The sequence below is a fragment of the Salvelinus namaycush genome, chromosome 35 (genome assembly GCF_016432855.1).
Source record: "Salvelinus namaycush isolate Seneca chromosome 35, SaNama_1.0, whole genome shotgun sequence".
In the NCBI taxonomy this organism is placed as follows: Eukaryota; Metazoa; Chordata; class Actinopteri; order Salmoniformes; family Salmonidae; genus Salvelinus; species Salvelinus namaycush.
The window spans coordinates 10,118,455-10,145,894 of NC_052341.1; the positions used below are offsets into that span (position 1 = coordinate 10,118,455).

The window sequence follows — 27,440 nt, forward strand, 5'->3', positions numbered from 1 at the left end:
GCCGTATTAAAGTGCACCTTTTTTCCCTGTGGAACTCTCTACGCCTGATTCCTTCCTCACCCGCCTAGTCCCGCGTGACAATTTGACCATTTGCTATGTTATGCAATGGTCTACAAATACAAAATATTATTTTTTAAATGTTCTAGCTGTGTTGTGTAGGTAAAAAAAATATAGTTTAGAGTTAGAGAGAATAAAACATACAGGACAAAAGTGCCAAGTGTTTTAATCCACTGTGATTGGCCCTGTTTGTACTTGTTGCATGTATTCACAAGGGTGGGGTGCATGTTAAGTATTCAAACAGGTATTCCCAGGTTCACAGTAAACTCCACCCCCGAGTCACATGATGACTAAAGTTCATCTCAGTGCTGTAACTTTAATATCTCTCCAGGACTCATGTCTGTCTGACACACAACACAACACTGGGATTTTATTTAGATTGTTCTGAAGAATCAGGCTGTTAAACCAACCAATACAAGGTAATATCATTAAAACTGTGAACTTTATGTGCAGCTTCACTTGTTTTGAATGAAGTGACTCTTTAAGACTGTAACTTGTTAAAAGTGAAAGTAACTTTCAGATCCAGGACAGGACAGGGAGTGGCATGGTCATGTCTAGAGGGGATACAGCATTTGTCAAATGTACATCAAAGTAGATTTTTGTACATTTTAGCGAACCCTAACCCTTTTCCTAACCTTAACCTAATTATCCTAACCTGCTGCGTAAGTTATCCTAAACCTGTTACGAAAGTCCATTTTTACAAAAACTGTATCCCTTCTAGACAAACCGAGTGACACAGCGTGAGAAAATGGCTTCTAGTTCGTCTCTCCCAGAGGAGGATTTCTCCTGTACGGTGTGCCTTGACATCTTCAAGGATCCTGTCATGTTGTCATGCAGCCACAGCTTCTGTCAAGCCTGTCTAAAGGAATGCTGGAAAGACAAGGAATCTCGGGAATGTCCAGTTTGCAGGAGAAAATCCTCAATGGATCATCCCCCTACAAACCTCTCTCTAAAGAACCTGTGTGAGGCCTTACGGGAAAGGAGACAGACAGATCTGAAAAGTCCAACCACAGGGTCCAAGGTGCTCTGCAGTCTACACAGTAGCAAACTCAGGCTGTTCTGTCTGGAGGATAAAGAGCCCATCTGTTTGGTGTGTCAGGTCTCAAGGAAACATAAAGATCATGTCTGCATCCCTGTAGACGAGGCTGTACAGGATCACAAGGTAGGAGAAAGATTCTGATAGAAAATATGTGATAGATCAATACTCACACTATGGAACATGAAGTTATCAATGTTTTATTAATGAGTCTGACTCATTTAGATAATAAATTGATTTTCTACACATTGTGTTGACTCAACTGGATGATTGTGAATTTCAGTTTCTGATCCTTTGTAAATCAGTCTTGGTAAGAAATGTAGTCAGAGATCCTGAGTGAAAACATAGGTATCTCTGACATTGACACTTAAGACAAGGATAAAAAGTCTCTGCAGTGATAGAGATGTGTTGTACAGACATGTTCTCTCCTATAAAGAGAGTCCAGAGGTTGTCTCCTCAGTGAGGTTCTGTCTCATTCCAGGAGGAACTCCAGACTGACCTGAAGCCCTTACAGGAGAAGCTGAAGCTCTTTAATAAAGTTAAACAAACCTGTGATCAAACAGCAGTGCACATTAAGGTTAGTATAAATTATGCAAAGTTACAATAGTACAGCATGTATTGTTTCAGTTGTAGCCTACATGTTGGATTTTATTATGATAATAATTGTAGAATGATATATTGTTCTCACTGTCTCCAGAGACAGGCCCAACACACGGAGAAGCAGATTAAAAAGGAGTTTGAGAAACTTCACCAGTTTCTACAAGAGGAAGAGGAGGCCAGGATAGCTGCTCTGAAGGAGGAAGATAAGCAGAAGAGCCAGAAGATGAAGGAGAAGATAGAGCAGATGAACAGAGAGATATCATCACTTTCAGACACAATCAGAGCCATAGAGAGGGAGCTGAAAGATGAAGACATATCATTCCTGCAGGTAAGAACTGCTCTCTCTCAGACATAGATTATAAATTAACAAAGATTTATAGATTAATCATTGATATTGATGACTATATACTCTACTTTCCAGAACTTCAAGACCATGAAGGAAAGGTAAGTGATCTGCTTCTCGTCTCTCTTCTCTGTGGTTGTGAACCCAACCCCACAGAAGTTCTGACTCCTGAATGTTATTCCAGAGCCCAGTGCACAATGCCAGATCCACAGCTGGTGTCAGGGGTGCTGATAGACGTGGCCAAACACCTGGGCAACCTGAAGTTCAGAGTCTGGGAGAAGATGCAGGGGATCATCAAACACAGTGAGTACTGGATAGGAGAGGACATGATGGAGAATAATGTAAGATAGATTTAATTAAGTAGGTTATTTTAAGTAGTATTCTTAGTGTTTATGAAAAGAGACTACATGGTATAATGTGTGGAATATCTCTTTGTTCTGAAGCTCCTGTGATTCTGGACCCCAACACTGCACACCCCTGTCTCTCTCTGTCTGATGATCTGACCAGTGTGAGTCGAACTGGCCCAAAGCAGCAGCTCCCTGACAACCCTGAGAGATTCATGAAGTATGCAGATATTCTGGGCTCTAAGGGGCTCAGCTCAGGTAAACACAGCTGGGAGGTGGAGGTGGGGGACCATACTGACTGGGTTATGGGCGTGGCTAAAGAGTCAACTGACAGGAAGGGGGAGCGGCATGTATCACCAAAGAATGGAATCTATGCGATACTGCAGAGGAGTGGTAAGTATACTAATGGAATGGGAAAGACCCTCCTCCTGAAGAAGATACCCCAGAGGATCAGAGTTCAGCTGGACTACGACCAGGGGGAGGTGTCCTTCTACGACTCCAAAGACATGACACTCATCTCCACTTATAAAGACACATTCACTGAGACTCTCTACCCATACTTCACTATTGGACCAGCTGGTGATGCAAAAGGCACTGGTGTACAGATCTGCCAATCAGAGGTGTCTCTGACAGTGATGCCATCCCAATGAGGTTGTGTGTGTGTGTGTGTGTGCACATGTGTGTGTGTGTGTGTGCGTGCGTGACAGAGAGAGAGAAACATGAGTCAACTAGACTCATACTTTTTATTCTAAATGTGCCTCTTCAGACTCTTGCAGCCTTTTTCCACAAATTCTCTCTCCCTCTGTCACGGATCCCTCTGGTACTGTTGCTCATTCCGTGCACCAGTTTGGAAGGTCTACGTCACCGGCCTCTAGTCACTGAACTGTCTCATCACGCACACCTGGTCCCCATATTCTCCCCTGATTAGTAATTGTATAAGTGTGCCCTTTGTTCACTGTTGCCTGTCGATTATGATGATGTCCGTTGGTCGTGTGAGTACCTTTGCCTTGTTGTTTTGGCTTTCGTGCTGCTTGTATTGTGCAGATGATTACGGGTCTCGTCCTGTGGGGCGCTAATGCAGCCCAGACAGCTCTAGCAATGAATTAGTAAGTGGAGCAGGTACTTTGGTCTTCATGCTATAAAGGGGCTGCACTGATAGACAGACTTGATCCTCTCAATCACATGAAACACATTAGACGAAAGTACCAAACGTAACAAAAATTCTAGTACCGAACCATTTTTTTGTAGTGAAAAAGTACAGAGGTTTTTGGTATACCGTTTAACACTAGTTGGTAGAGAGTAGCACATGCAACACCAGGGTAGTGGGTTTGATTCCCGGGACCACCTGTACTTAAAATGTATACACGCATGACTATAAGTCGCTATTGAGAAAAGCATCTGCTAAATGTCATATATACATTGTGCGCTTGTTTTGATTGGTTAATTAGTTATTCTAGCCAGCTATTTAAACTTGTTGACATCATGGATTAATTATTGACCGGGCAGGCAGTGCACGTGCCCAGAGGCCCTGACCTCCAGAGGCCCTGACCTCCATGGGGCCCTGACCTCCAGGGGCTCTGACCTCCAGGGGCTCTGACCTCCAGGGGCTCTGACCTCCAGGGGGCCCTGACCTCCAGGGGCCCTGACCTCCAGGGGCTCTGACCTCCAGGGGCTCTGACCTCCAGGGGCTCTGAACTCCAGGGGCTCTGACCTCCAGGGGGCCCTGACCTCCAGGGACCCTGACCTCCAGGGGCTCTGACCTCCAGGGGGCCCTGACCTCCAGGGGCTCTGACCTCCAGGGGCCCTGACCTCCAGGGGCTCTGACCTCCAGGGGCTCTGACCTCCAGGGGCCCCAATTGATTTTATTAGTCACTTTCACTTATATGTCATATTAACATGGCATACGTCACGGCAAAATGTTTAGAATTGCAGGAAAGTAGCATTACAACTACAAAATAATTGTTCTATGAAGCAAACTCATATGTTTACCTTTTGTTAATACAATTCTTATTCTGCTAACAGATCCCTCTGTACATATTAAATTATAGTTTTTGATCCCGGTGCTGAGTTAATGTGAGTTAATGTGTAGCGGCTAATTGTATTGCTACCAAGCTATGTGTTTGTAGATGGACTGAGGTGAATAAAGCTACAGCAACCAAGGTGATAATGGCTGGGGTCTTTTGAAGTAGTTTTTTCTGGTCTCCAAATAGAATTTTGTAGTTTTTAAATTGTATAGAAATGCAGTAAATGAGCTAAAACAAGTCAATGAGACCCCGCCCCCCTCCCCCTCCTTCCTTCCCTGACCTACAGGAGAACCCCATTGATACTGTTAGTCATTCTCCCAGAAATATCATTATTAACGTGGCATAAGTCATGGCAAAATGTGTAGAATTACAGACAATTTGTTGTACAACTGCTCAAACAACATGTGTACATCAACTGATAGGGCAGCAGTAGACTAGGGACTCCAGGACTCAGACACACACATTGGACAGAGAGGAGAAAGAGAATATCAGCTTAGATGGCTAAGTACTATACACCACTACACCTCTCCATAGATAACCCTGTGTGTGTGTGTGTGTGTGCGTGTGCTTGTGTGTGTGTATTAGTAATAGGAGTGGTATAGTGAAGTGTTACATTGTCTCAGGTTCAAACCAAACAAATTGAACTGTCCTTTATACCGGTTGGCAGCATGATTCACAGCTATAAACCAGCATGATTCACAGCTTTAAACCAGCATGATTCACAGCTTTAAACCAGCATGATTCACAGCTATAAACCAGCATGATTCACAGCTTTAAACCAGCATGATTCACAGCTTTAAACCAGCATGATTCACAGCTTTAAACCAGCATGATTCACAGCTATAAATCAGCATGATTCACAGCTATAAACCAGCATGATTCACAGCTTTAAACCAGCATGATTCACAGCTTTAAACCAGCATGATTCACAGCTTTAAACCAGCATGATTCACAGCTTTAAACCAGCATGATTCACAGCTTTAAACCAGCATGATTCACAGCTTTAAACCAGCATGATTCACAGCTATAAACCAGCATGATTCACAGCTATAAACCAGCATTATTCACAGCTATAAACCAGCATAATTCACGTCTATAAACCAGCATGATTCACATCTATAAACCAGCATGATTCACGTCTATAAACCAGCATGATTCACATCTATAAACCAGCATGATTCACGTCTATAAACCAGCATGATTCACATCTATAAACCAGCATGATTCACGTCTATAAACCAGCATGATTCACATCTATAAACCAGCATGATTCACAGCTATAAACCAGCATGATTCACAGCTGTAAACCAGCATGATTCACAGCTATAAACCAGCATGATTCACATCTATAAACCAGCATGATTCACAGCTAAAAACCAGCATGATTCACATCTATAAACCAACATGATTCACAGCTATAAACCAGCATATTCACAGCTATAAACCAGCATTATTCACAGCTAAAAACCAGGATGATTCACAGCTATAAACCAGCATTATTCACAGCTATAAACCAGCATGATTCACAGCTATAAACCAGCATATTCACAGCTATAAACCAGCATGATCCACAGCTAAAAACCAGGATGATTCACAGCTATAAACCAGCATGAGTCACATCTATAAACCAGCAAGATTCACAGCTATAAACCAGCATGATTCACATCTATAAACCAGCATGATTCACAGCTAAAAACCAGCATGATTCACAGCTAAAAACCAGCATGATTCACAGCTAAAAACCAGCATGATTCACAGCTATTAACCAGTGGGTGATGGCGTCTTTCTCCTCATTACTACTATGATAATAATGATAGAATATGTTACTAATCTGGTCATGAATCAGACACTTTATCCATCCAGAGTGACATATGCAGGGCTCCAACCCACAGCCATGGTGAGTTATTTAAACCATTACTACTATAGTGAGGTATAGATGGAGTGACATACGGTTATTTCACCAACCAGTAACTAACCACAGGACAGAACTCCCTGCCTCAGCTCTCCCCAATGGGGACTGATGATGTCAGGTGGGTTTGACTCAAAGGTTAAGTAGAACGAACAAAACTCTAAAATACACGCACGCTCTCTCTCTTTCTCTCGCTCTCCCCAACACAGAAGACGAGAGTAGCAGCAGTCAGCTCAGCTCACCCACAGAACACTCTCCTCTGACTTAAAATATTTTTTAAATTAAAATGTTTTTTAAACTGAATATTTTAACATACAGTGAGACACGAGAGATAGTTGAATTGTCCAAAGTCATTTACAAGCCAAATAATATGTCAGGTGTCTTAAAAGCATTTTAGCCATTCTTAGCCAGTGTGCTAATCATTAAAACAGTCATCTACAAGGTTTTAATACATTCTAAATGTAATACAGTTTAATTAGTTTCATCTGTTTGGAAACATTCAAGTCAAGTAAAAGTTATGAAGACTGACTAGAACAACCAATGACAACTAAACTAAAAGCTTAACATCCTTATCATTTATCGCCCTCCAGGTTCCCTTGGAGAGTTCATCAATGAGCTTGACGCCCTGATAAGTTCCTTTCCTGAGGATGGCTCACCTCTCACAGTTCTGGGTGACTTTAACCTCCCCACGTCTACCTTTGACTCATTCCTCTCTGCCTCCTTCTTTCCACTCCTCTCCTCTTTTGACCTCACCCTCTCACCTTCCCCCCCTACTCACAAGGCAGGCAATACGCTTGACCTCATCTTTACTAGATGCTGTTCTTCCACTAATCTCATTGCAACTCCCCTCCAAGTCTCCGACCACTACCTTGTATCCTTTTCCCTCTCGCTCTCATCCAACACTTCCCACACTGCCCCTACTCGGATGGTATCGCGCCGTCCCAACCTTCGCTCTCTCTCCCCCGCTACTCTCTCCTCTTCCATCCTATCATCTCTTCCCTCTGCTCAAACCTTCTCCAACCTATCTCCTGATTCTGCCTCCTCAACCCTCCTCTCCTCCCTTTCTGCATCCTTTGACTCTCTATGTCCCCTATCCTCCAGGCCGGCTCGGTCCTCCCCTCCTGCTCCGTGGCTCGACGACTCATTGCGAGCTCACAGAACAGGGCTCCGGGCAGCCGAGCGGAAATGGAGGAAAACTCGCCTCCCTGCGGACCTGGCATCCTTTCACTTCCTCCTCTCTACATTCTCCTCTTCTGTCTCTGCTGCTAAAGCCAATTTCTACCACTCTAAATTCCAAGCATCTGCCTCTAACCCTAGGAAGCTCTTTGCCACCTTCTCCTCCCTCCTGAATCCTCCTCCCCCTCCTCCCCCCTCCTCCCTCTCTGCTGATGACTTCGTCAACCATTTTGAAAAGAAGGTCGACGACATCCGATCCTCGTTTGCTAAGTCAAACGACACCGCTGGTTCTGCTCACACTGCCCTACCCTGTGCTTTGACCTCTTTCTCCCCTCTCTCTCCAGATGAAATCTCGCGTCTTGTGACGGCCGGCCGCCCAACAACCTGCCCGCTTGACCCTATCCCCTCCTCTCTTCTCCAGACCATTTCCGGAGACCTTCTCCCTTACCTCACCTCGCTCATCAACTCATCCTTGACCGCTGGCTACGTCCCTTCCGTCTTCAAGAGAGCGAGAGTTGCACCCCTTCTGAAAAAACCTACACTCGATCCCTCCGATGTCAACAACTACAGACCAGTATCCCTTCTTTCTTTTCTCTCCAAAACTCTTGAACGTGCCGTCCTTGGCCAGCTCTCCTGCTATCTCTCTCAGAATGACCTTCTTGATCCAAATCAGTCAGGTTTCAAGACTAGTCATTCAACTGAGACTGCTCTTCTCTGTGTCACGGAGGCGCTCCGCACTGCTAAAGCTAACTCTCTCTCCTCTGCTCTCATCCTTCTAGACCTATCGGCTGCCTTTGATACTGTGAACCATCAGATCCTCCTCTCCACCCTCTCCGAGCTGGGCATCTCCGGCGCGGCCCACGCTTGGATTGCGTCCTACCTGACAGGTCGCTCCTACCAGGTGGCGTGGCGAGAATCTGTCTCCGCACCACGTGCTCTCACCACTGGTGTCCCCCAGGGCTCTGTTCTAGGCCCTCTCCTATTCTCGCTATACACCAAGTCACTTGGCTCTGTCATATCCTCACATGGTCTCTCCTATCATTGCTATGCAGACGACACACAATTAATCTTCTCCTTTCCCCCCTCTGATAACCAGGTGGTGAATCGCATCTCTGCATGTCTGGCAGACATATCAGTGTGGATGACGGATCACCACCTCAAGCTGAACCTCGGCAAGACGGAGCTGCTCTTCCTCCCGGGGAAGGACTGCCCGTTCCATGATCTCGCCATCACGGTTGACAACTCCATTGTGTCCTCCTCCCAGAGTGCTAAGAACCTTGGCGTGATCCTGGACAACACCCTGTCGTTCTCAACTAACATCAAGGCGGTGACCCGTTCCTGTAGGTTCATGCTCTACAACATTCGCAGAGTACGACCCTGCCTCACGCAGGAAGCGGCGCAGGTCCTAATCCAGGCACTTGTCATCTCCCGTCTGGATTACTGCAACTCGCTGTTGGCTGGGCTCCCTGCCTGTGCCATTAAACCCCTACAACTCATCCAGAACGCCGCAGCCCGTCTGGTGTTCAACTTTCCCAAGTTCTCTCACGTCACCCCGCTCCTCCGCTCTCTCCACTGGCTTCCAGTTGAAGCTCGCATCCGCTACAAGACCATGGTGCTTGCCTACGGAGCTGTGAGGGGAACGGCACCTCCGTACCTTCAGGCTCTGATCAGGCCCTACACCCAAACAAGGGCACTGCGTTCATCCACCTCTGGCCTGCTCGCCTCCCTACCTCTGAGGAAGTACAGTTCCCGCTCAGCCCAGTCAAAACTGTTCGCTGCTCTGGCACCCCAATGGTGGAACAAACTCCCTCACGACGCCAGGTCAGCGGAGTCAATCACCACCTTCCGGAGACACCTGAAACCCCACCTCTTTAAGGAATACCTAGGATAGGATAAAGTAATCCTTCTAACCCCCCCCCCCCCCCCTTAAAAGAGTTAGATGCACTATTGTAAAGTGGTTGTTCCACTGGATATCATAAGGTGAATGCACCAATTTGTAAGTCGCTCTGGATAAGAGCGTCTGCTAAATGACTTAAATGTAAATGTAAATGTAAACTACAACCCATATAGTGTGTTTTACTTGTCTTAAACTTTTACATGTATTTTGAGTTCATGTTACTACTGTGTAAATCATGTAATGTGGAAAAATAGTGGTTTTATTGGTATTAAGTTTTGGTATTATTTAGCTGTAGGCAGTATTCTCTGTTAGGTAGGAATATGCTGGTTCTCTAAGGAGTTTAATCTGCATTGTAGTAAATTACAAAGGATGGTTCAATTCAGATTGACTAGACGTGGTAATTGTAGCAAAGTGTTTTGACTACCTTAAAGTTCTTATAGTAAAGTAGTAAAGTTGATGTGTGATTCATGATATTTTATCATCTTTATTTTAGCCTGTAGATCCATTGAGATAGTCTAATGTATTCCAGTTGGTGTATCTGTGGAGACAGTAGCATCATCAATGTTGCTGTTCTAATGTGTTGAGACTGAGGAGAGAGACTGAGATGAGTGTGAAATAAAGATGGAGGGAGAGATGAGAGAAGTCTTGGAACATGGTATGTAGGTATTTGATTAGTGTTGTTCCTGGTCAGGTCCCGTCTTAAGGAAAACCTCTGGGCCCAAGATGTGGTTGGGTCACGTGTTAATTAAGGAAAACCTCTGGGCCCTAGATGTGGTTTGGTCATATGTTAATTAAGGAAAACCTCTGGGCCCTAGATGTGGTTGGGTCCCGTGTTAAGGAAAACCTCTGGGCCCTAGATGTGGTTGGGTCCCGTGTTAAGGAAAACCTCTGGGCCCAAGATGTGGTTGGGTTAAGGAAAACCTCTGGGCCCTAGATGTGAGTGAGAGGTCAAAGGTCTAGGAGTAGCTGAAGGTATAGTGTTATTACTACTGGTGAACTCACTGTTTATTTATGAGGAGTGAGTTTCTTTAGACAAAGTCTTAATTTACAACACTGTGATTTTCTCTCTATTTAAACTACTTTTTACATTTCAAGACTTTTCTTTGTGTGTTTTACTTTATCAGAGTAACACCACTGTGTCTAAATGATCACATGGTTTAATTCCTTTATTTTTAACCGGTTATGTTTTATGAAATATTTTATGGAATCAACATTTGTTATGTTCTTGGTTTAGATACTGTTACAAACATATTTTTTGGTAAGCAATCTGTGCTACAATATTAATGTGATTTCTTCTAAAGTTGTGTTAAATGTGTAGGCCTATCTTCATTAGTACTCTGTTTCCACATATTTTAACATTCAAAGATATTGACCTCTGAATCCTCACTAGATTCAACCATATCTTCTAACATTAACTATTGTCTTTGGTGGAAATGTGAATAACTTGAATCCTTGTCAGAATGTCCTTTTTCAGTTTCAACGTTTACCTGTATATGTCCCTGACAGTGTCTGCAGCATTACAACATGAAACGATGACATGATACTGGTCTGACTATTGAGCTACAGAGCTCTGTGTTAAACTGTTATCAGTGAATGTTCTACATGCTACTGGGTCTGGGAGGACATCATGTACAACACAACGTCTGTCATTATTGGTGCTGATGTGAAGCCATGCAACAAACTGACATTAAAAGATCATCAAAGAAACATCTTTATTTCCTGTCGTTGTTATTGGTTGTGTGAAACATTGATCATCAACAGAGGTCATGTATTAAACTGAGATAATGTCATGCTGAAGGTTGGCCATGATTGAAGATTTTACAACATGGACTGGTAATATTTAATGTACATGTTTCAGTATTTCATTTATTTATAGGTATTTAGTGATTTTTGTTTTGTTTGCTAAACTGCATGCTGGAACTAGTGACTGGTCTGTAGTGACTGAGTGCAGTTGAATTGTTAACCACCAGATGGAGGACTTGAGATACAAAATCTCAGCCTTTTGTAAAGATGCCCTGAAACCAGGTGTCTGAGTTGTTACATGTTATGTATGGTAAGTATACGTTGTGGACATCTGTGTTGTATTGTGTATTGTAAGAGTAGCTGGTTCCTGCTCTCTCTCTCTCAGGTCCTGTAAATGAACAACAGGACAGCAGCGACCGTGCTGGACATACCACTGTTCACTACTGTACATAGTTACCACGTCAAACTCAGGTGTTTCCCCCCCTCTTCTACGCTGCTACTACTCTCTGTTATTATCTATGCATAGTCACTTTAATAACTCTACCTACATGTACATATTACCTCAATTACCTCGACACCGGTGCCCCCGCACATTGACACATTGACTCTGTACAGGTACCCCCTGTATAAACACCCGCTTCAGTTATTTACTGCTGCTCTTTAATTATTTGTTATTCTTATTTCTTTTTTAGGTATTTTTTAAAACTGCACTGCTGGTTAAATGCTTGTCAGTAAGCATTTCACTGTAACGTCTACTACACCTGTTGTATTCGGCGCATGTGACAAATAACATTTGATTTGATTTGAAATAAACTCAGGGGTTTATTTAGAATGGTTCTCCAGACACAGTTTGTTAACTGTAGACATGCTAGGTTAGACCCATTCAACCATGCATTATCCATACACAACCCCCCAAGTACACATAGTTTTATTATAGAATGATTCAAAATAAAACTTCACACCACTCTTCTATGTTGTCTCTTTAGTGAGCTCTAGTTACTACTAAATTACTACACAATTACTACAGAAACTAAAGTTAGACAAGTCTGCCTGAGACTTGCAGGTGACTTCCTTTGTTTCCTATATGAGTTGTGGTACTGCTGCTGTTGCCAATTGGTGTTGTTCCTTCTGACGTCTGAGACAGACAGAGGTGTGTGTTGCATATCTGTGTGCATTCCATTCACAGCTCTGTGAGAGAGTGGAGGGAGCAGAGAGAGGGACAGAGAGAGACACCCTCATTACTCCCTCAACACCACCCTCTACCTTGTAATCAGGACCCCACTGACACTTTAGCTGGGCCAGATGGAGCTCTCTCTCTACGATGTGTGGTGTCTGACTGGCTAGGACTGGGAAGGATGGAGCACACACTCCCTCTCTTCTTTTCCACAGTACCCCTCTCTCAACTCCATCTCTCTCTCTCACTCCTTTTCTCCCCCCTCTCTCTGTCAGACAGAGATTAGGGTTCCAGGGACCTTCAGGTTCTGTTGTAGTGTTGGTGTTGGGATGGTTTCACCACAGAGCAGGAAGAGATGAAGTGGAGGGTTAGACACAGTGAGCTGTGCAGAGCCAGGATAAATTGATCCAAGCCGGTGGTGTATTTAAACCAGAAGTGTTAATTTCTTTGTGTGAAGAGAAGTTGGAGACTAACCTCCTTGCCACCACTAAGGACTTCAACAATCCACTAATGTCCAAGTCCTTGTTAGGTGATGTCATACATGTAATTATTGTATTTATTTATTTACACACACACACAGTTCTTTGTGATGCTGGGGACACACTGGGGACAGAAGTTGAACAGTGTCACACAGGTTACTGCTCTATAGGGGCTGCATGGAGGCAAGCCTGGGAGAGAGAAAATAGACAGGAGGGAGAGAATGTAGCAGAATAAAGGACAGAGAGAGAGTTGTGAGAATACGAAAGAAAATGAGGGACTAGAAGACAGAATGAGAGAGAATGAGAGAGTTCAGACAGGGTTCTGAAGGGAGGTGTTGTGTGAGGAGGGAGGGAGGGAGGGAGGAGAGGAGGGGGTGAGTCAGAGAGAGAAAGACGTGAGCCAACGAGTGCAGAACAGAACAACTCCACTAAGACAAGAGAGAGGTGGATAGTTCCCTTTACCAGGAAAGAAGGAGAGAAGAAGATCAAGCCTTTCAGAAACACCAACAGGAGAAGAAATATGAGACTGCAGCACATTTAAAACCTCTAATCTGCTTTACTCACCAACTGAGGACTTATTTCTAGCCCCATTTTATGTTGGAACAGTTACATTTCTTTCTCATTCTACAAGAGCCTACACACTGATTGTAGAAAACTTGCACTGTGTAGTAGTGTAACGGTTTTCCTCCTCCTCTTCATCCGAAGAGGAGGAGCAGGGATTAAACCAAGGCGCAGCGTAGTGAAATGACATGATGCTTTATTAAATAAACAAAAGAGACAAAGACGAAAACGAACTATACTTGATTAAACTAACAAAACAAATAAACGATGCAGACAGACCTGAACGACGAACTTACATATAACGTGAAGAACGAAACGAACAGGAACAGACTACATAAAATGAACAAACCGCAAACAGTCCCGTATGGTGCAAACATATACACAGACACAGGAGACAACCACCCACAACGAACACAGTGAAACAACCTACCTAAATATGACTCTTAATTAGAGGAACGCCAAACACCTGCCTCTAATCAAGAGCCATACCAGGCAACCCTAAACCAACATAGAAACACACAACATAGAATGCCCACCCAAACTCACGTCCTGACCAACTAACACATACAACAAACTAACAGAAATAGGTCAGGAACGTGACATAACCCCCCCCATAAGGTGCGAACTCCGGGCGCACCAGCACAAAGTCTAGGGGAGGGTCTGGGTGGGCATCTGACCACGGTGGTGGCTCAGGCTCAGGGCGAGGTCCCCACCCCACCATAGTCAATCCCAGCTTCCATCTCCCCCTACAAATGACCACCCTCATACTACACCCACTTAATCCTTTGGGTAACATCAATACAAGGGGCAGCCCCGGGATAGAGGGATAGCTCAGGACAGAGGGATAGCTCAGGACAGAGAGATAGCTCAGGATAGAGAGGTAGCTCAGGATAGAGAGGTAGCTCAGGATAGAGGGGCAACTCCGGACTGAAAGGCAGCTCCGGACAGAGAGACAGCTCTGGACTGAGGGGCAGTTCTGGGTAAATAGCCGCTCTGGGCTAAGGGACAGCTCATGACTGGCTGATGGCTCTGGACGCTCATGGCTCGCTGACGGCTCTGGACGCTCATGGCTGGCTGACGGCTCTGGACGCTCATGGCTGGCTGACGGCTCTGGACGCTCATGGCTGGCTGACGGCTCTGGACGCTCATGGCTGGCTGACGGCTCTGGACGCTCATGGCTCACTGGCGGTTCTGGCAGATCCTGTCTGGTTGGCGGCTCTGGCAGATCCTGTCTGGTTGGCGGCTCTGGCAGATCCTGTCTGGTTGGCGGCTCTGGCAGATCCTGTCTGGTTGGCGGCTCTGGCAGATCCTGTCTGGTTGGCGGCTCTGGCAGATCCTGTCTGGTTGGCGGCTCTGGCAGATCCTGTCTGGTTGGCGGCTCTGGCAGATCCTGTCTGGTTGGCGGCTCTGGCAGATCCTGACTGACGAATGGCTCTAGCGGCTCCTGACTGACGATCGGCTCTGACGGCTCGGGACAGACGGGCGGCTCTAATGGCACTGGGCAGACGGATGGCTCAGATGGCGCTGGAGAGACGGATGGCTCAGATGGCGCTGGGGAGACGGATGGCTCAGATGGCGCTGGGGAGACGGATGGCTCAGATGGCGCTGGGGAGACGGATGGCTCAGATGGCGCTGGGGAGACGGATGGCTCAGATGGCGCTGGGGAGACGGATGGCTCAGATGGCGCTGCGGAGACGGATGGCTCAGACTGATCCTGTCTAGCGGAAGGCTTTGGCTGCTCCTGTCTGGCGGAAGGCTCTAGCGGCTCCTGTCTGGCGGAAGGCTCTAGCGGCTCCTGTCTGGCGGAAGGCTCTAGCGGCTCCAGTCTGGCGGAAGGCTCTGTAGGCTCATAGCAGACGGGCGGCTTTGCAGGCTCATGGCAGACGGGCGGCTTTGAAGGCTCAATACAGACGGGCAGTTCATGCGGCGCTTGGCAGACGGACAGTTCAGGCGCCGTTGGGCAGACGGCAGACTCTGGCCGGCTGAGACGCACTGTAGGCCTGGTACGTGGTGCCGGAACTGGAAGCACCGGACTGGAGACACGCACTTCAAGCCTAGTGCGGGGAGCAGGGACAGGGCACACTGGACTCTCAAAGCGTACTCTGTGCCTGGTGCGTGGTACCGGCACTGGTGGCACCGGGCTGAGTGCACGCACATCAGGACTAGTACGGGGAGAAGTAACAGTGTGTACAGGACTCAGGAGACGCACAGGAGGCTTAGTGCGTGTTGTCGGAACTGGAGGCACCGAACTGGATACACGCACTACATGGAGAGTGCGTGGAGGAGGAACAGGTGGTACTGGGCTGGGGCGGGGAGGTAGCGCCGGAAATACCGGACCGTGCAAGCGTACTGGCTCTCTTGAGCATTGAGCCTGCCCAACCTTACCTGGTTGAATGCTCCCGGTCGCCCGACCAGTGCAGGGAGGTGGAATAACCCGCACCGGGCTATGTAGGCGAACCGGGGAAACCATGCGTAAGGCAGGTGCCGTGTATGCCGGCCCGAGGAGACGCACTGGAGACCAGACGCGTTGAGCCGGCCTCATGACACCTGGCTCAATGCCCAATCTAGCCCTACCAGTGCGGGGAGGTGGAATAACCCGCACCGGGCTATGCACACGTACAGGAGACACCGTGCGCTCTACTGCGTAACACGGCGTCTGCCCGTACTCCCGCTCTCCACGGTAAGCCTGGGAAGTGGGCGCAGGTCTCCTACCTGCCCTAGGCCCACTACCTCTTAGCCGCCCCCCAAGAAATTTTTGGGTGTTACTCACGGGCTTTTCGGGCTTCCGTGCAAGACGCGTCCCCTCATAACGCCGGTTCCTCTCTCTCTTTTCCTCCGCTCTCCGAACTGCCTCCAGCTGTTCCCATGGACGGTGATTCACTTTAGCCCATGGTCCTTCTCCGTTAAATACTTGCTCCCAACTCCACAAGTCCTGTATACTCTCCCGTTGCTCGAAATTACGCTGCTTGGTTCTGGATTGGTGGGTGGTTCTGTAACGGTTTTCCTCCTCCTCTTCATCCGAAGAGGAGGAGCAGGGATTAAACCAAGGCGCAGCGTAGTGAAATGACATGATGCTTTATTAAATAAACAAAAGAGACAAAGACGAAAACGAACTATACTTGATTAAACTAACAAAACAAATAAACGATGCAGACAGACCTGAACGACGAACTTACATATAACGTGAAGAACGAAACGAACAGGAACAGACTACATAAAATGAACAAACTGCAAACAGTCCCGTATGGTGCAAACATATACACAGACACAGGAGACAACCACCCACAACGAACACAGTGAAACAACCTACCTAAATATGACTCTTAATTAGAGGAACGCCAAACACCTGCCTCTAATCAAGAGCCATACCAGGCAACCCTAAACCAACATAGAAACACACAACATAGAATGCCCACCCAAACTCACGTCCTGACCAACTAACACATACAACAAACTAACAGAAATAGGTCAGGAACGTGACAAGTAGGACTTTGGGATTTTGAAGAGACAAGGAGAAAGAGGGAGAAAGAAAGAGAAAATAAGGCTTTTTTGGAGCCATGTTTTTAGAAGCAGGAGGCTGCAGTGGAGGAGATCATGCCCGGGAGAGGAGCTTGTTCTGGGGCAGGCGTGGGGAGGTTACCTGGGAATGAATGAAAGTTTACAATGTAGGTGCACACAGGTTGAGCGAAAATAATGAGGTGACAGACAGTGACACATTTAATACCGCCTTTCACACTCTTGCCTGCATCTAGCTGATCTAGTTTGTACTCATTAGTCCAAAAACGAGAGTTTTTATTGGACAAATTCAGTTATGTTTATTCCTGTTTTCTTCCTGGTTCATGTTCAGACGCAAACACAGTTCACATTCATATCAGCCACGTTGTTTTCCTTCTCGCATCTATGCTTTCTCCCCCTCTCACCTTTTCCCTTCGTTTGTGGACTTCAATGCGCAACACATCAGCTGTATGTGAACATGCGAAAATACCTTTCCAAGCCAAACCATATCTTAACTGCCACACACAGCCTACATCCTTGTCACCATATTAGCTAAAGTAACATCATAGTCAACATAGCTAATAGATCTAAACATGAGAAAACCCGCTAAAATCAAGCAGTAACTTTACAGTATATAGTCAGTTAGCAGTTTAGTAGTTACACCGGCGGGCCCCGGTGGCAATTAATCAGTAAAACCAAAAGCTTACCTAAGAGTTCCAGTGTTGTGTTGGATAGCCATAACCAGCTAGCTATTAAAGCATCCTTCTGTTTGAGCAGGGTGTTTCAGTAGGCTTAACTAGCCAGCTGCTTTTGCAAGCTAAGTAAGTAAAACAAAAATGACATTCTCTCTCTTATTCTCTCTTGCTTCTCCTTCATTTTGGAAGAAATGAATTTGTTCAAAACTGTTTGACTATTGTCTTTCTCTCTCTTTGAGTCAACTACTCACCACATTTTATACACTGCAGTGCTAGCTAGCTGTAGCTTATGCTTTCAGTACTAGATTAATTCTCTGATCCTTTGATTGGGTGGACAACATGTCAGTTCATACTGCAAGAGCTCTGATAGACTGGAGGACGTCCTCTGGAAGTTGTTACTGTGTAAGTCCATGGAAAGGGGTGAGAACCGTGACCCTCAGGTTTTGTATTGAAGTCAATGTACCCAGAGGAGGACAGAAGCTAGCTGTCCTCCGGCTACACCATGGTGCTACCCCACAGAGTGCTGTTGAGACTACTGTAGACCTTCATTGCAAAACTGTGTGTTTTAGTAAATTATTTGGTGACGTGAATATATTTAGTATAGTTTTATCTAAAAATAATGACTTAAAAAAATATGTATGTTCACTGAGGATGGTCCTCCCCTTCCTCCTCTGAGGAGCCTCCACTGGTATAAATAGGAATTAGGGACTGGAAGAGCAGGAGAAGTTGATGTGGTGGTATTGATTTTCTATGTTCAAGCTGAATTTCACTGCATACTTGCATCTTCTCAATCGTAAACTAATCAATTACTAATTCAACTCCCTCTAGACGTGAGATAAAGAGGTGTTAGCCTACATTCTGTTGGTTTGGGGACACTGTGTATCCCTTGATGATTTAGATAGTCCTCTATCTGCAGACTGGATCTTCTCTCTTTTACTCTCTCTCTCTCTCTCCTGTGCACTGGCCTCCCACTTGCAGAGCGTCTCTCCCCAAATTATAAAATTAAGTAAAAGATTAAGCAAATCTGCTCCATAAGGCTGATATTATTGTAGACAGCTACTGGGATAGGGCACAGGCCTTTACATTGGTCCTGTCCAAATATCCATACTAGTGTGCTACATACTTGAACAGCATACTATGATCTAATTTGAGTAAAAAAGTATGCAGAATGCCACACCTGCAATGCATTAGTGACTCCTGACTGTGCATTAGTGACTGTGCATTAGTGACTCCTGACATCATGACCTGTCTGAGCAGGTCATGATGACTCAGAACCCCAGCATCACTCACTCTTCTCTCTGTCCTACCCTTCTCCTTCCCTCCTATACATCTAACTCTTCTCTCTGTCCTACCCTTCTCCTCCCCTCCTCTACATCTAACTCTTCTCTCTGCCCTACCCTTCTCCTCCCCTCCTCTACATCTAACTCTTCTCTCTGTCCTACCCTTCTCCTCCCCTCCTCTACATCTAACTCTTCTCTCTGTCCTACCCTTCTCCTCCCCTCCTCTAAATCTAACTCTTCTCTCTGTCCTACCCTTCTCCTTCCCTACTCTACATCTATCTCTTCTCTCTGTCCTACCCTTCTCCCCTCCTCTACATCTAACTCTTCTCTCTGTCCTACCCTTCTCCTCCCCACTTCTACATCTAACTCTTCTCTCTGTCCTACCCTTCTCCTTCCCTACTCTACATCTATCTCTTCTCTCTGTCCTACCCTTCTCCCCTCCTCTACATCTAACTCTTCTCTCTGTCCTACCCTTCTCCTCCCCGCTTCTACATCTATCTCTTCTCTCTGTCCTACCCTTCTCCTCCCCGCTTCTACATCTATCTCTTCTCTCAGTCCTACCCTTCTCCCCTCCTCTACATCTAACTCTTCTCTCTGTCCTACCCTTCTCCTCCCCGCTTCTACATCTATCTCTTCTCTCTGTCCTACCCTTCTCCTCCCCGCTTCTACATCTATCTCTTCTCTCTGTCCTACCCTTCTCCTCCCCTCCTCTACATCTATCTCTTCTCTCTGTCCTACCCTTCTCCTCCCCTCCTCTACATCTAACTCTTCTCTCTGTCCTACCCTTCTCCTCCCCGCTTCTACATCTATCTCTTCTCTCTGTCCTACCCTTCTCCCCTCCTCTATATCTATCTCTTCTCTCTGTCCTACCCTTCTCCTCCCTTCCTCTACATCTAACTCTTCTCTCTGTCCTACCCTTCTCCTCCCCTCCTCTACATCTAACTCTTCTCTCTGTCCTACCCTTCTCCTCCCCTCCTCTACATCTAACTCTTCTCTCTGTCCTACCCTTCTCCTCCCCTCCTCTACATCTAACTCTTCTCTCTGTCCTACCCTTCTCCTCCCCTCCTCTACATCTAACTCTTCTCTCTGTCCTACCCTTCTCCTCCCCTCCTCTACATCTAACTCTTCTCTCTGTCCTACCCTTCTCCTCCCCTCCTCTACATCTAACTCTTCTCTCTGTCCTACCCTTCTCCTCCCCTCCTCTACATCTAACTCTTCTCTCTGTCCTACCCTTCTCCTCCCCTCCTCTATATCTATCTCTTCTCTCTGTCCTAGCCTTCTCCTCCCCTCCTCTACATCTAACTCTTCTCTCTGTCCTACCCTTCTCCTCCCCTCCTCTACATCTAACTCTTCTCTCTGTCCTACCCTTCTCCTCCCCTCCTCTACATCTAACTCTTCTCTCTGTCCTACCCTTCTCCTCCCCTCTTCTACATCTAACTCTTCTCTCTGTCCTACCCTTCTCCTCCCCTCCTCTACATCTAACTCTTCTCTCTGTCCTACCCTTCTCCTCCCCTCCTCTACATCTAACTCTTCTCTCTGTCCTACCCTTCTCCTCCCCTTCTCTCCAACTAACTCTTTCCTCTCTTTCCTCCCTCCCTGGATCAGCGGCCGCAGTACATTGAGCTAAGGATTGTGATGACTCAGATCCCCAGCATCAATCTGGAGTCTCTGGACCAGTATGACCAGCGGCTGCTGGAGCCCAGCTCCACCCAGAAGGTGGGAGAGAAGAAGAGGAAGGACCAGTTCAAGAAGCTCATCACCGGCACCGTGGGGGTAATACCACCTCCCACCAATAGATGGGGGTGTTCTACAACTTCTATGTTTTTCTTTAAGAAAGACCTAGAATTATTTAATAACAAAATAATGTCTAAAATGTCTCCATTGTGACTGTTGAATTGGATATTACTTATAGGATATAAGTTAGACTTGATTGGCGAATGCTGGCAGGCTCTGGACCACAATGCTTTTAAATCTGCATTAGTTGCAATTTGAGTTTTTAGAGTGGGTTTCTGTATAGCACTTTGTGACATCTGCTGATGTAAAAAAGGGCATTATAAATACATTTGATTGATTGATTGACAGTAGTATTTTTCATAAAAGTTTAATTAAATAGGTCCTGTACACTCAAATATAATAAGACAACCATTAAATTCAGACAGATTGTAACTGTATTTGATCTGTCCTCCCCACAGAAAGCTCTGGGCCAGCAGTTTAAAAAGGAGGTACATATCAGAAATCTCCCATCTCTCTTTAAGAAGCCCAAGCTGGAGAAAAGGGACATTGTGGAGCCCAGTGAGACTGGATCTCTAGCAGCTCTCTTCTCCCCAACACAGAACGACATCTAGGAGAACATAACAGCACAGAGAGGCTCTCAGACTGGACTAATACACACACTTTCTACCCTCCCCAGTGGAATTTTACTGCTGAAGGATTGGCTCATCAAGGGTACGACGTCTCTATCCTATTGGTCAACAGTAGGATGAATGGACTCTACAATCTGTGGACAAAGAGAATCAGAATATTCTGTCATGGACTGAACTCTGCTAACTGGTCATACATATTTCTCCAAATAATGTGTCTGTCTGCCTTGATCAGGAATATGGAACAATATGTATGAAGATGATGATGGTTATTGTCCTTCAAGAGGACATGACTGTTGCCATAAACCCTGCAGGTTGTAAATGGTAACAACACATTGCATTTACACAGCTCATATCCTCACTAGCACAACACATTTAGCTTACATTGTGTTTTGTTATTTCCGCTAACATGGACCATCCACCTGGCTGCTAAACATAGAGATAGATAGAGGACTCATCTTTATATCTGTGTCATTATAGCGTCTGACAGCATGGGCAGCACCATTGAGGCTACAACCCATAGTCAAGCAGTCAACTGGGTGGGGATTCCTATTTTAAAATGGTGGATGATGGCAATGCCCATGCTAAAATGGGTTATACCCATGATGAGTCCTCTATCTATATCTATGGTGCTATATGACAGCAGCCATTTTGTGCCAGAAGAATGTTGAATGGGATCCAGTGAGGTTCTGAGGTGGGATAATTCAGAGTATTCTGCTGTATAAGGAGAACTCATCAAGTCAAGGTTTTGTACAGGATCATTCCTCTGTTGATGGGTGAGGTTGTCAAGTAGAACCATCATTGGTGACTTTATGTTTTGCGCTGGTGTTTCTCCCAGCTATGAACAAATGAGAAACCAGCACTACATTCCTCTTAGGTTAAAGGGATAGTTTGCGGCATCACGTTTTTGTCAGGCGTTATTGTTTGTAAAAACTGACTAGTGGATAGCTCATATTTTATTGGTCTGTTTTGTAGGCAACATTGGATACATTTGGAAAAGATCTACAGGAAATTAAAGGGGATACCTAGTCAGTTGTACATCTGAATGCATTCAACCGAAATGTGTCTTCCACATTTAACCCCTCTGAATCAGACCTCAATCCCAGATGAATGAGAATAGAAACTAGGCACCAACTACTGTAACTCAAGTTTATATGGTGTCTGTCAGTTTCCCATTCATTTGGTATTGAGGCCTACAGAATGATTTACACTAAAGACGCCATAATATGGAATCCTCTGTAATATAGACTCCTCTATAATATGGACTCCTCTGTAATATAGACTCCTCTATAATATAGACTCCTCTATAATATGGACTCCTCTATAATATGGACTCCTCTGTAATATAGACTCCTCTATAATATGGACTCCTCTGTAATATAGACTCCTCTATAGTATGGACTCCTGTATAGTATAGACTCCTCTGTAATATGGACTCCTCTGTAATATAGACTCCTCTATAATATGGACTCCTCTATAGTATAGACTCCTCTATAGTATAGACTCCTCTGTAATATAGACTCCTCTATAATATGGACTCCTCTATAGTATAGACTCCTCTATTGTATAGACTCCTCTATAATATGGACTCCTCTATAGTATGGACTCCTGTATAGTATAGACTCCTCTGTAATATGGACTCCTCTATAATATGGAATCCTCTATAATATAGACTCCTCTATAATATAGACTCCTCTATAATATGGACTCCTCTATAGTATAGACTCCTCTATAATATGGACTCCTCTGTTACATCAGTGATCAGTTCTGACAAACATTGATTGTTGTTGTGAACTACCCCTATAAATCTCCTCACCCTGTCAATTATTGTTTTGTTCACACGTGTCCTTTTTTGCTACTCAACACTAAGGACACAATGATCTGTACTTGTACAGGGGACAGAATATAAAACATTTTAGTGCTGTTTACTGTTTTCTGTTTTTAAATAAAATAGACTTTAAAGTCATTTTAAATGTTTGATGTTATCAATTTCTATGTTATGCCATGGTCTACAAATATAAATATAGTTTTGCAGCTTGTAAAGCTGTGCTGTACTGGTCAATAATAATGGTTTACAGAGAGAATAAAACATACAGGACAAAAGTGTTCAGTGTGTAAATCCACTGTCATTGGCCCTGTTTGAATACATGGGTGCATGTTAACTATTCAAACAGGACCAGAGACTATTGAAACTCCTCCCCCGAGTCACATGATGACTAAAGTTCACCTCAGTGCTGTAACTTTAATATCTCTCCAGGACTCATGTCTGTCTGACACACAACACATCACTGGGATTTAATTTAGATTGTTCTGAACCATCAGGCTGTTAAACCAACCAATACAAGGTAATATCATCAAAACTGTGAACTTTATGTGCAGCTTTACTTGTTTTGAATGAAGTGACTCTTTAAGAGAGGAAGTTGTTAAAAGTATAAGTGAAAGTAACTTTCAGATCTCAATCCAGAACGGGGTGACACAGCGTGAGAAAATGGCTTCTAGTTCGTCTCTCCCAGAGGAGGATTTCTCCTGTTCGGTGTGCCTTGACATCTTCAAGGATCCTGTCATCTTGTCATGCAGTCACAGCTTCTGCCAAGCCTGTCTAAAGGAATGCTGGAAAGACAAGGAATCTCGGGAATGTCCAGTTTGCAGGAGAAAATCCTCAATGGAGAATCCCCTTACAAACCTGTCTCTAAAGAACCTGTGTGAGGCCTTACGGGAAAGGAGACAGGCAGATCCAACCACAGGGTCCAAGGTGCTCTGCAGTCAACACAGTGAGAAACTCTGTCTGTTCTGTCTGGAGGATAAAGAGCCCATCTGTTTGGTGTGTCAGGTCTCAAGGAAACATAAAGATCATGACTGTATCCCTGTAGATGAGGCTGTACAGGATCACAAGGTAGGAGAACGATTCTGATAGAAAATATGTGATACATCAATACTCAAACTATGGAACATGAAGTTATCAATGTTTTATTAATGAGTCAGACTCATTTAGATAATAAATAGATGTTCTACACTTTGTGTTGACTGAATAATTGTGGAATTCAGTTTGTGATGAATTCCAAATCACTGTTTTGTATGAAATCTCAGATAATAAGTGAAAACCTACAGAAAGACCCTGGAACTTAAAGCAAATGTCTCTGCAGTGATAGAGAAGTAGTGTACAGTTACAGGTTTACTTTTATTGTCAGGAATGAAAGATGAATATTTCCCTGGAGGCAGAACTGAGTGATTTCCACTAGATGAGCCAGCTGCAACGGCAAAATTGGCAATGTTTTAAAAAATCATTAAAAATAACATTTGCTTTTTGGTCTTAGTTTGAGGTTAAGGTCAGGCATTATAGTTAGCAGTGTGGTTAAGGTTAGGGTTAGGTTTAAAATAAAATGTTATGACGTTGTGGCTGTGCCAGCTAGAGACCACTGCATATCTGCCTCCAGAACAAGATTCATGACAAAAAAAAACGTTAAGTTGCTGTACAGACATGCTCTCTCCTATAAAGTGAGTCCAGAGGTTGTCTCCTCAGTGAGGTTCTGTCTCATTCCAGGAGGAACTCCAGACTGACCTGAAGCCCTTACAGGAGAAGCTGAAGGTCTTTAATAAAGTTAAACAAACCTGTGATCAAACAGCAGTGCACATTAAGGTTAGTATAAATTATGCAAAGTAACAATAGTACAGCATGTATTGTTTCAGTTGTAGCCTACATGTTGGATTTTATTATGATAATAATTGTAGAATGATGTATTGTTCTCACTGTCTCCAGAGCCAGACCCAGCACACAGAGAAGCAGATTAAGGAGGAGTTTGAGAAACTTCACCAGTTTCTACGAGAGGAAGAGGAGGCCAGGATAGCTGATCTGAAAGAGGAAGAGAAGCAGAAGAGTCAGAAGATGAAGGAGAAGATAGAGCAGATGAACAGAGAGATATCATCACTTTCAGACACAATCAGAACCATAGAGAGGGAGCTGAAAGATGAAGACATCTCATTCCTGCAGGTAAGAACTGCTCTCTCTCAGACATACATTATACATTAACTCAAAGATGTATAGATTAATCAATGATATTGATGTCTATATACTCTACTTTCCAGAACTTCAAGACCATGAAGGAAAGGTAAGTGATCTGCTTCTCGTCTCTCTCTTCTCTGTGGGTGTGAACCCAACCTCACAGAAGTTCTGACTCCTGAATGTTATTCCAGAGCCCAGTGCACAATGTCAGATCCACAGCTGGTGTCAGGGGGGCTGATAGACGTGGCCAAACACCTGGGCAACCTGAAGTTCAGAGTCTGGGAGAAGATGCAGGGGATCATCAAACACAGTGAGTACTGTATAGGAGAGCACATGATGGAGAACAATGTAAGATATAGATTTTAATTAAGTAGGCTATTTTAAGTAGCCCCCCCCCCCCCCCCCACCTCTTTAAGGAATACCTAGGATAGGATAAAGTAATCCTTCTAACCCCCCCCCCTAAAAGAGTTAGATGCACTATTGTAAAGTGGTTGTTCCACTGGATATCATAAGGTGAATGCACCAATTTGTAAGTCGCTCTGGATGAGAGCGTCTGCTAAATGACTTAAATGTAAATGTAGTATTCTTAGTGTATATGAAAAGAGACTACATGGTATAATGTGTGGAATATCTCTTTGTTCTGAAGCTCCTGTGATTCTGGACCCCAACACTGCTTTCCCCAAGCTCTCTCTGTCTGATGATCTGACCAGTGTGAGTAAAACTGGCCCAAAGCAGCAGCTCCCTGACAACCCTGAGAGATTCATGAAGTATCAAACTGTTCTGGGCTCTAAGGGGTTCAGCTCAGGTAAACACAGCTGGCAGGTGGAGGTGGGGGACCATCCTCACTGGAACCTGGGCGTGGCTAAAGAGTCAACTGACAGGAAAGGGGAGCGGCATGCATCACCAGAGTATGGAATCTGGGCTATAAAGCAGAGGAGTGGTAAGTATACTAATGGAATGGGAGAGACCCTCTTCCTGAAGAAGATACCCCAGAGGATCAGAGTGCAGCTGGACTACGACCAGGGGGAGGTGTCCTTCTACGACTCCAAAGACAAGACACTCATCTCCACTCATAAAGACACATTCACTGAGACTCTCTACCCATACTTCTCTATTGGACCAGCTGGTGATGCCAAAAGCACTGGTGTACAGATCTGCCAATCAGAGGTGTCTCTGACAGTGATGTCATCCCAATGAGGTTGTGTGTGTGTGGATGTGTGTGTTTGTCTGTGTGTTTCTACGTGTGTGTGTGACAAAGTAACATGAGTCAACTATACTCATACTTTTTCTTCTAAATGTTCCTCATCAGCAACTTGCAGTCTTTTCCCACAAATTCTCTGTCCCTCCCCGAGGCTCCCCATCTAGTCAGTGATGAACTAATATGGACAGGGCAGTAACTACATATAAGGACACCTACAGTAGGTCCGGACATTTGTTATTTTTTCCACAAAAAAAAACTCAGTCGTGTCTCAACTTACTGTTGAGAGAATTGTAGAATACAAAATGTGACATTTAGAAACTTAGTTGTAAATCAGCAGTTTTCTTCTTATGTCACTTACTGACTTTCACTCAATCAGCCCATGTCAGTTAAACATGTTTTGATTGGTAAATTAGTCTAGTTAATCTAGTCAGCTATCTAAACTTGTTGACATCATGAACAAATTACTGACTGGGAACGCAGGGCACGTGCCCAGAGGCTCTGACCTCCAGGGGCCCTGACCTCCAGGGGCTCTGACCTCCAGGGGCTCTGACCTCCAGGGGCTCTGACCTCCAGGGACTCTGACCTCCAGGGGCCCTGACCTCCAGGGACTCTGACCTCCAGGGGCTCTGACCTCCAGGGGCTCTGACCTCCAGGGGCCCTGACCTCCAGGGGTCCTGACCTCCAGGGGCTCTGACCTCCAGGGGCTCTGACCTCCAGGGGCCCTGACCTCCAGGGGCTCTGACCTCCAGGGGCTCTGACCTCCAGGGGCTCTGACCTCCAGGGGTCCTGACCTCCAGGGGCTCTGACCTCCAGGGACTCTGACCTCCAGGGGCTCTGACCTCCAGGGGCTCTGACCTCCAGGGGCTCTGACCTCCAGGGGCTCTGACCTCCAGGGGCTCTGACCTCCAGGGGCCCCAATTGATTTTGTTGTGTAGAGTTGCAGGAAATTGTCTGTAAAACTACAAAATAATTGTTACGTAAAGCAAACTCATATGTTTACTTTTTGTTAATAAAATTCTTTTTCTGCTAACAGATCCCTCTGCACTTATTATATTTTTTATCCTGA

At 45.1% G+C, this 27,440-nt stretch overlaps 2 protein-coding genes across 2 annotated transcripts; both read left to right on the plus strand.

The window, feature by feature from the left end:
* Positions 1-390: 390 nt before the first annotated feature.
* On the plus strand, positions 391-3,242 carry LOC120030056 (tripartite motif-containing protein 35-like). Its single transcript, XM_038975375.1, has 7 exons — positions 391-476; positions 779-1,219; positions 1,575-1,670; positions 1,791-2,021; positions 2,115-2,137; positions 2,221-2,339; positions 2,480-3,242. The coding sequence occupies exons 2-7, from the start codon at positions 806-808 to the stop codon at positions 3,028-3,030; spliced, it is 1,434 nt and encodes a 477-aa protein (XP_038831303.1). The 5' UTR covers positions 391-476; positions 779-805; the 3' UTR covers positions 3,031-3,242.
* Positions 3,243-23,427: 20,185 nt separating this feature from the next.
* On the plus strand, positions 23,428-26,973 carry LOC120030058 (tripartite motif-containing protein 35-like). The gene is made up of 7 exons (XM_038975377.1): positions 23,428-23,518; positions 23,638-24,066; positions 24,715-24,810; positions 24,931-25,161; positions 25,257-25,279; positions 25,365-25,483; positions 25,820-26,973. Exons 2-7 carry the CDS (start codon positions 23,662-23,664, stop codon positions 26,368-26,370), a joined length of 1,425 nt encoding a protein of 474 aa, XP_038831305.1. The 5' UTR covers positions 23,428-23,518; positions 23,638-23,661; the 3' UTR covers positions 26,371-26,973.
* The last annotated feature ends 467 nt before the right edge of the window (positions 26,974-27,440 follow it).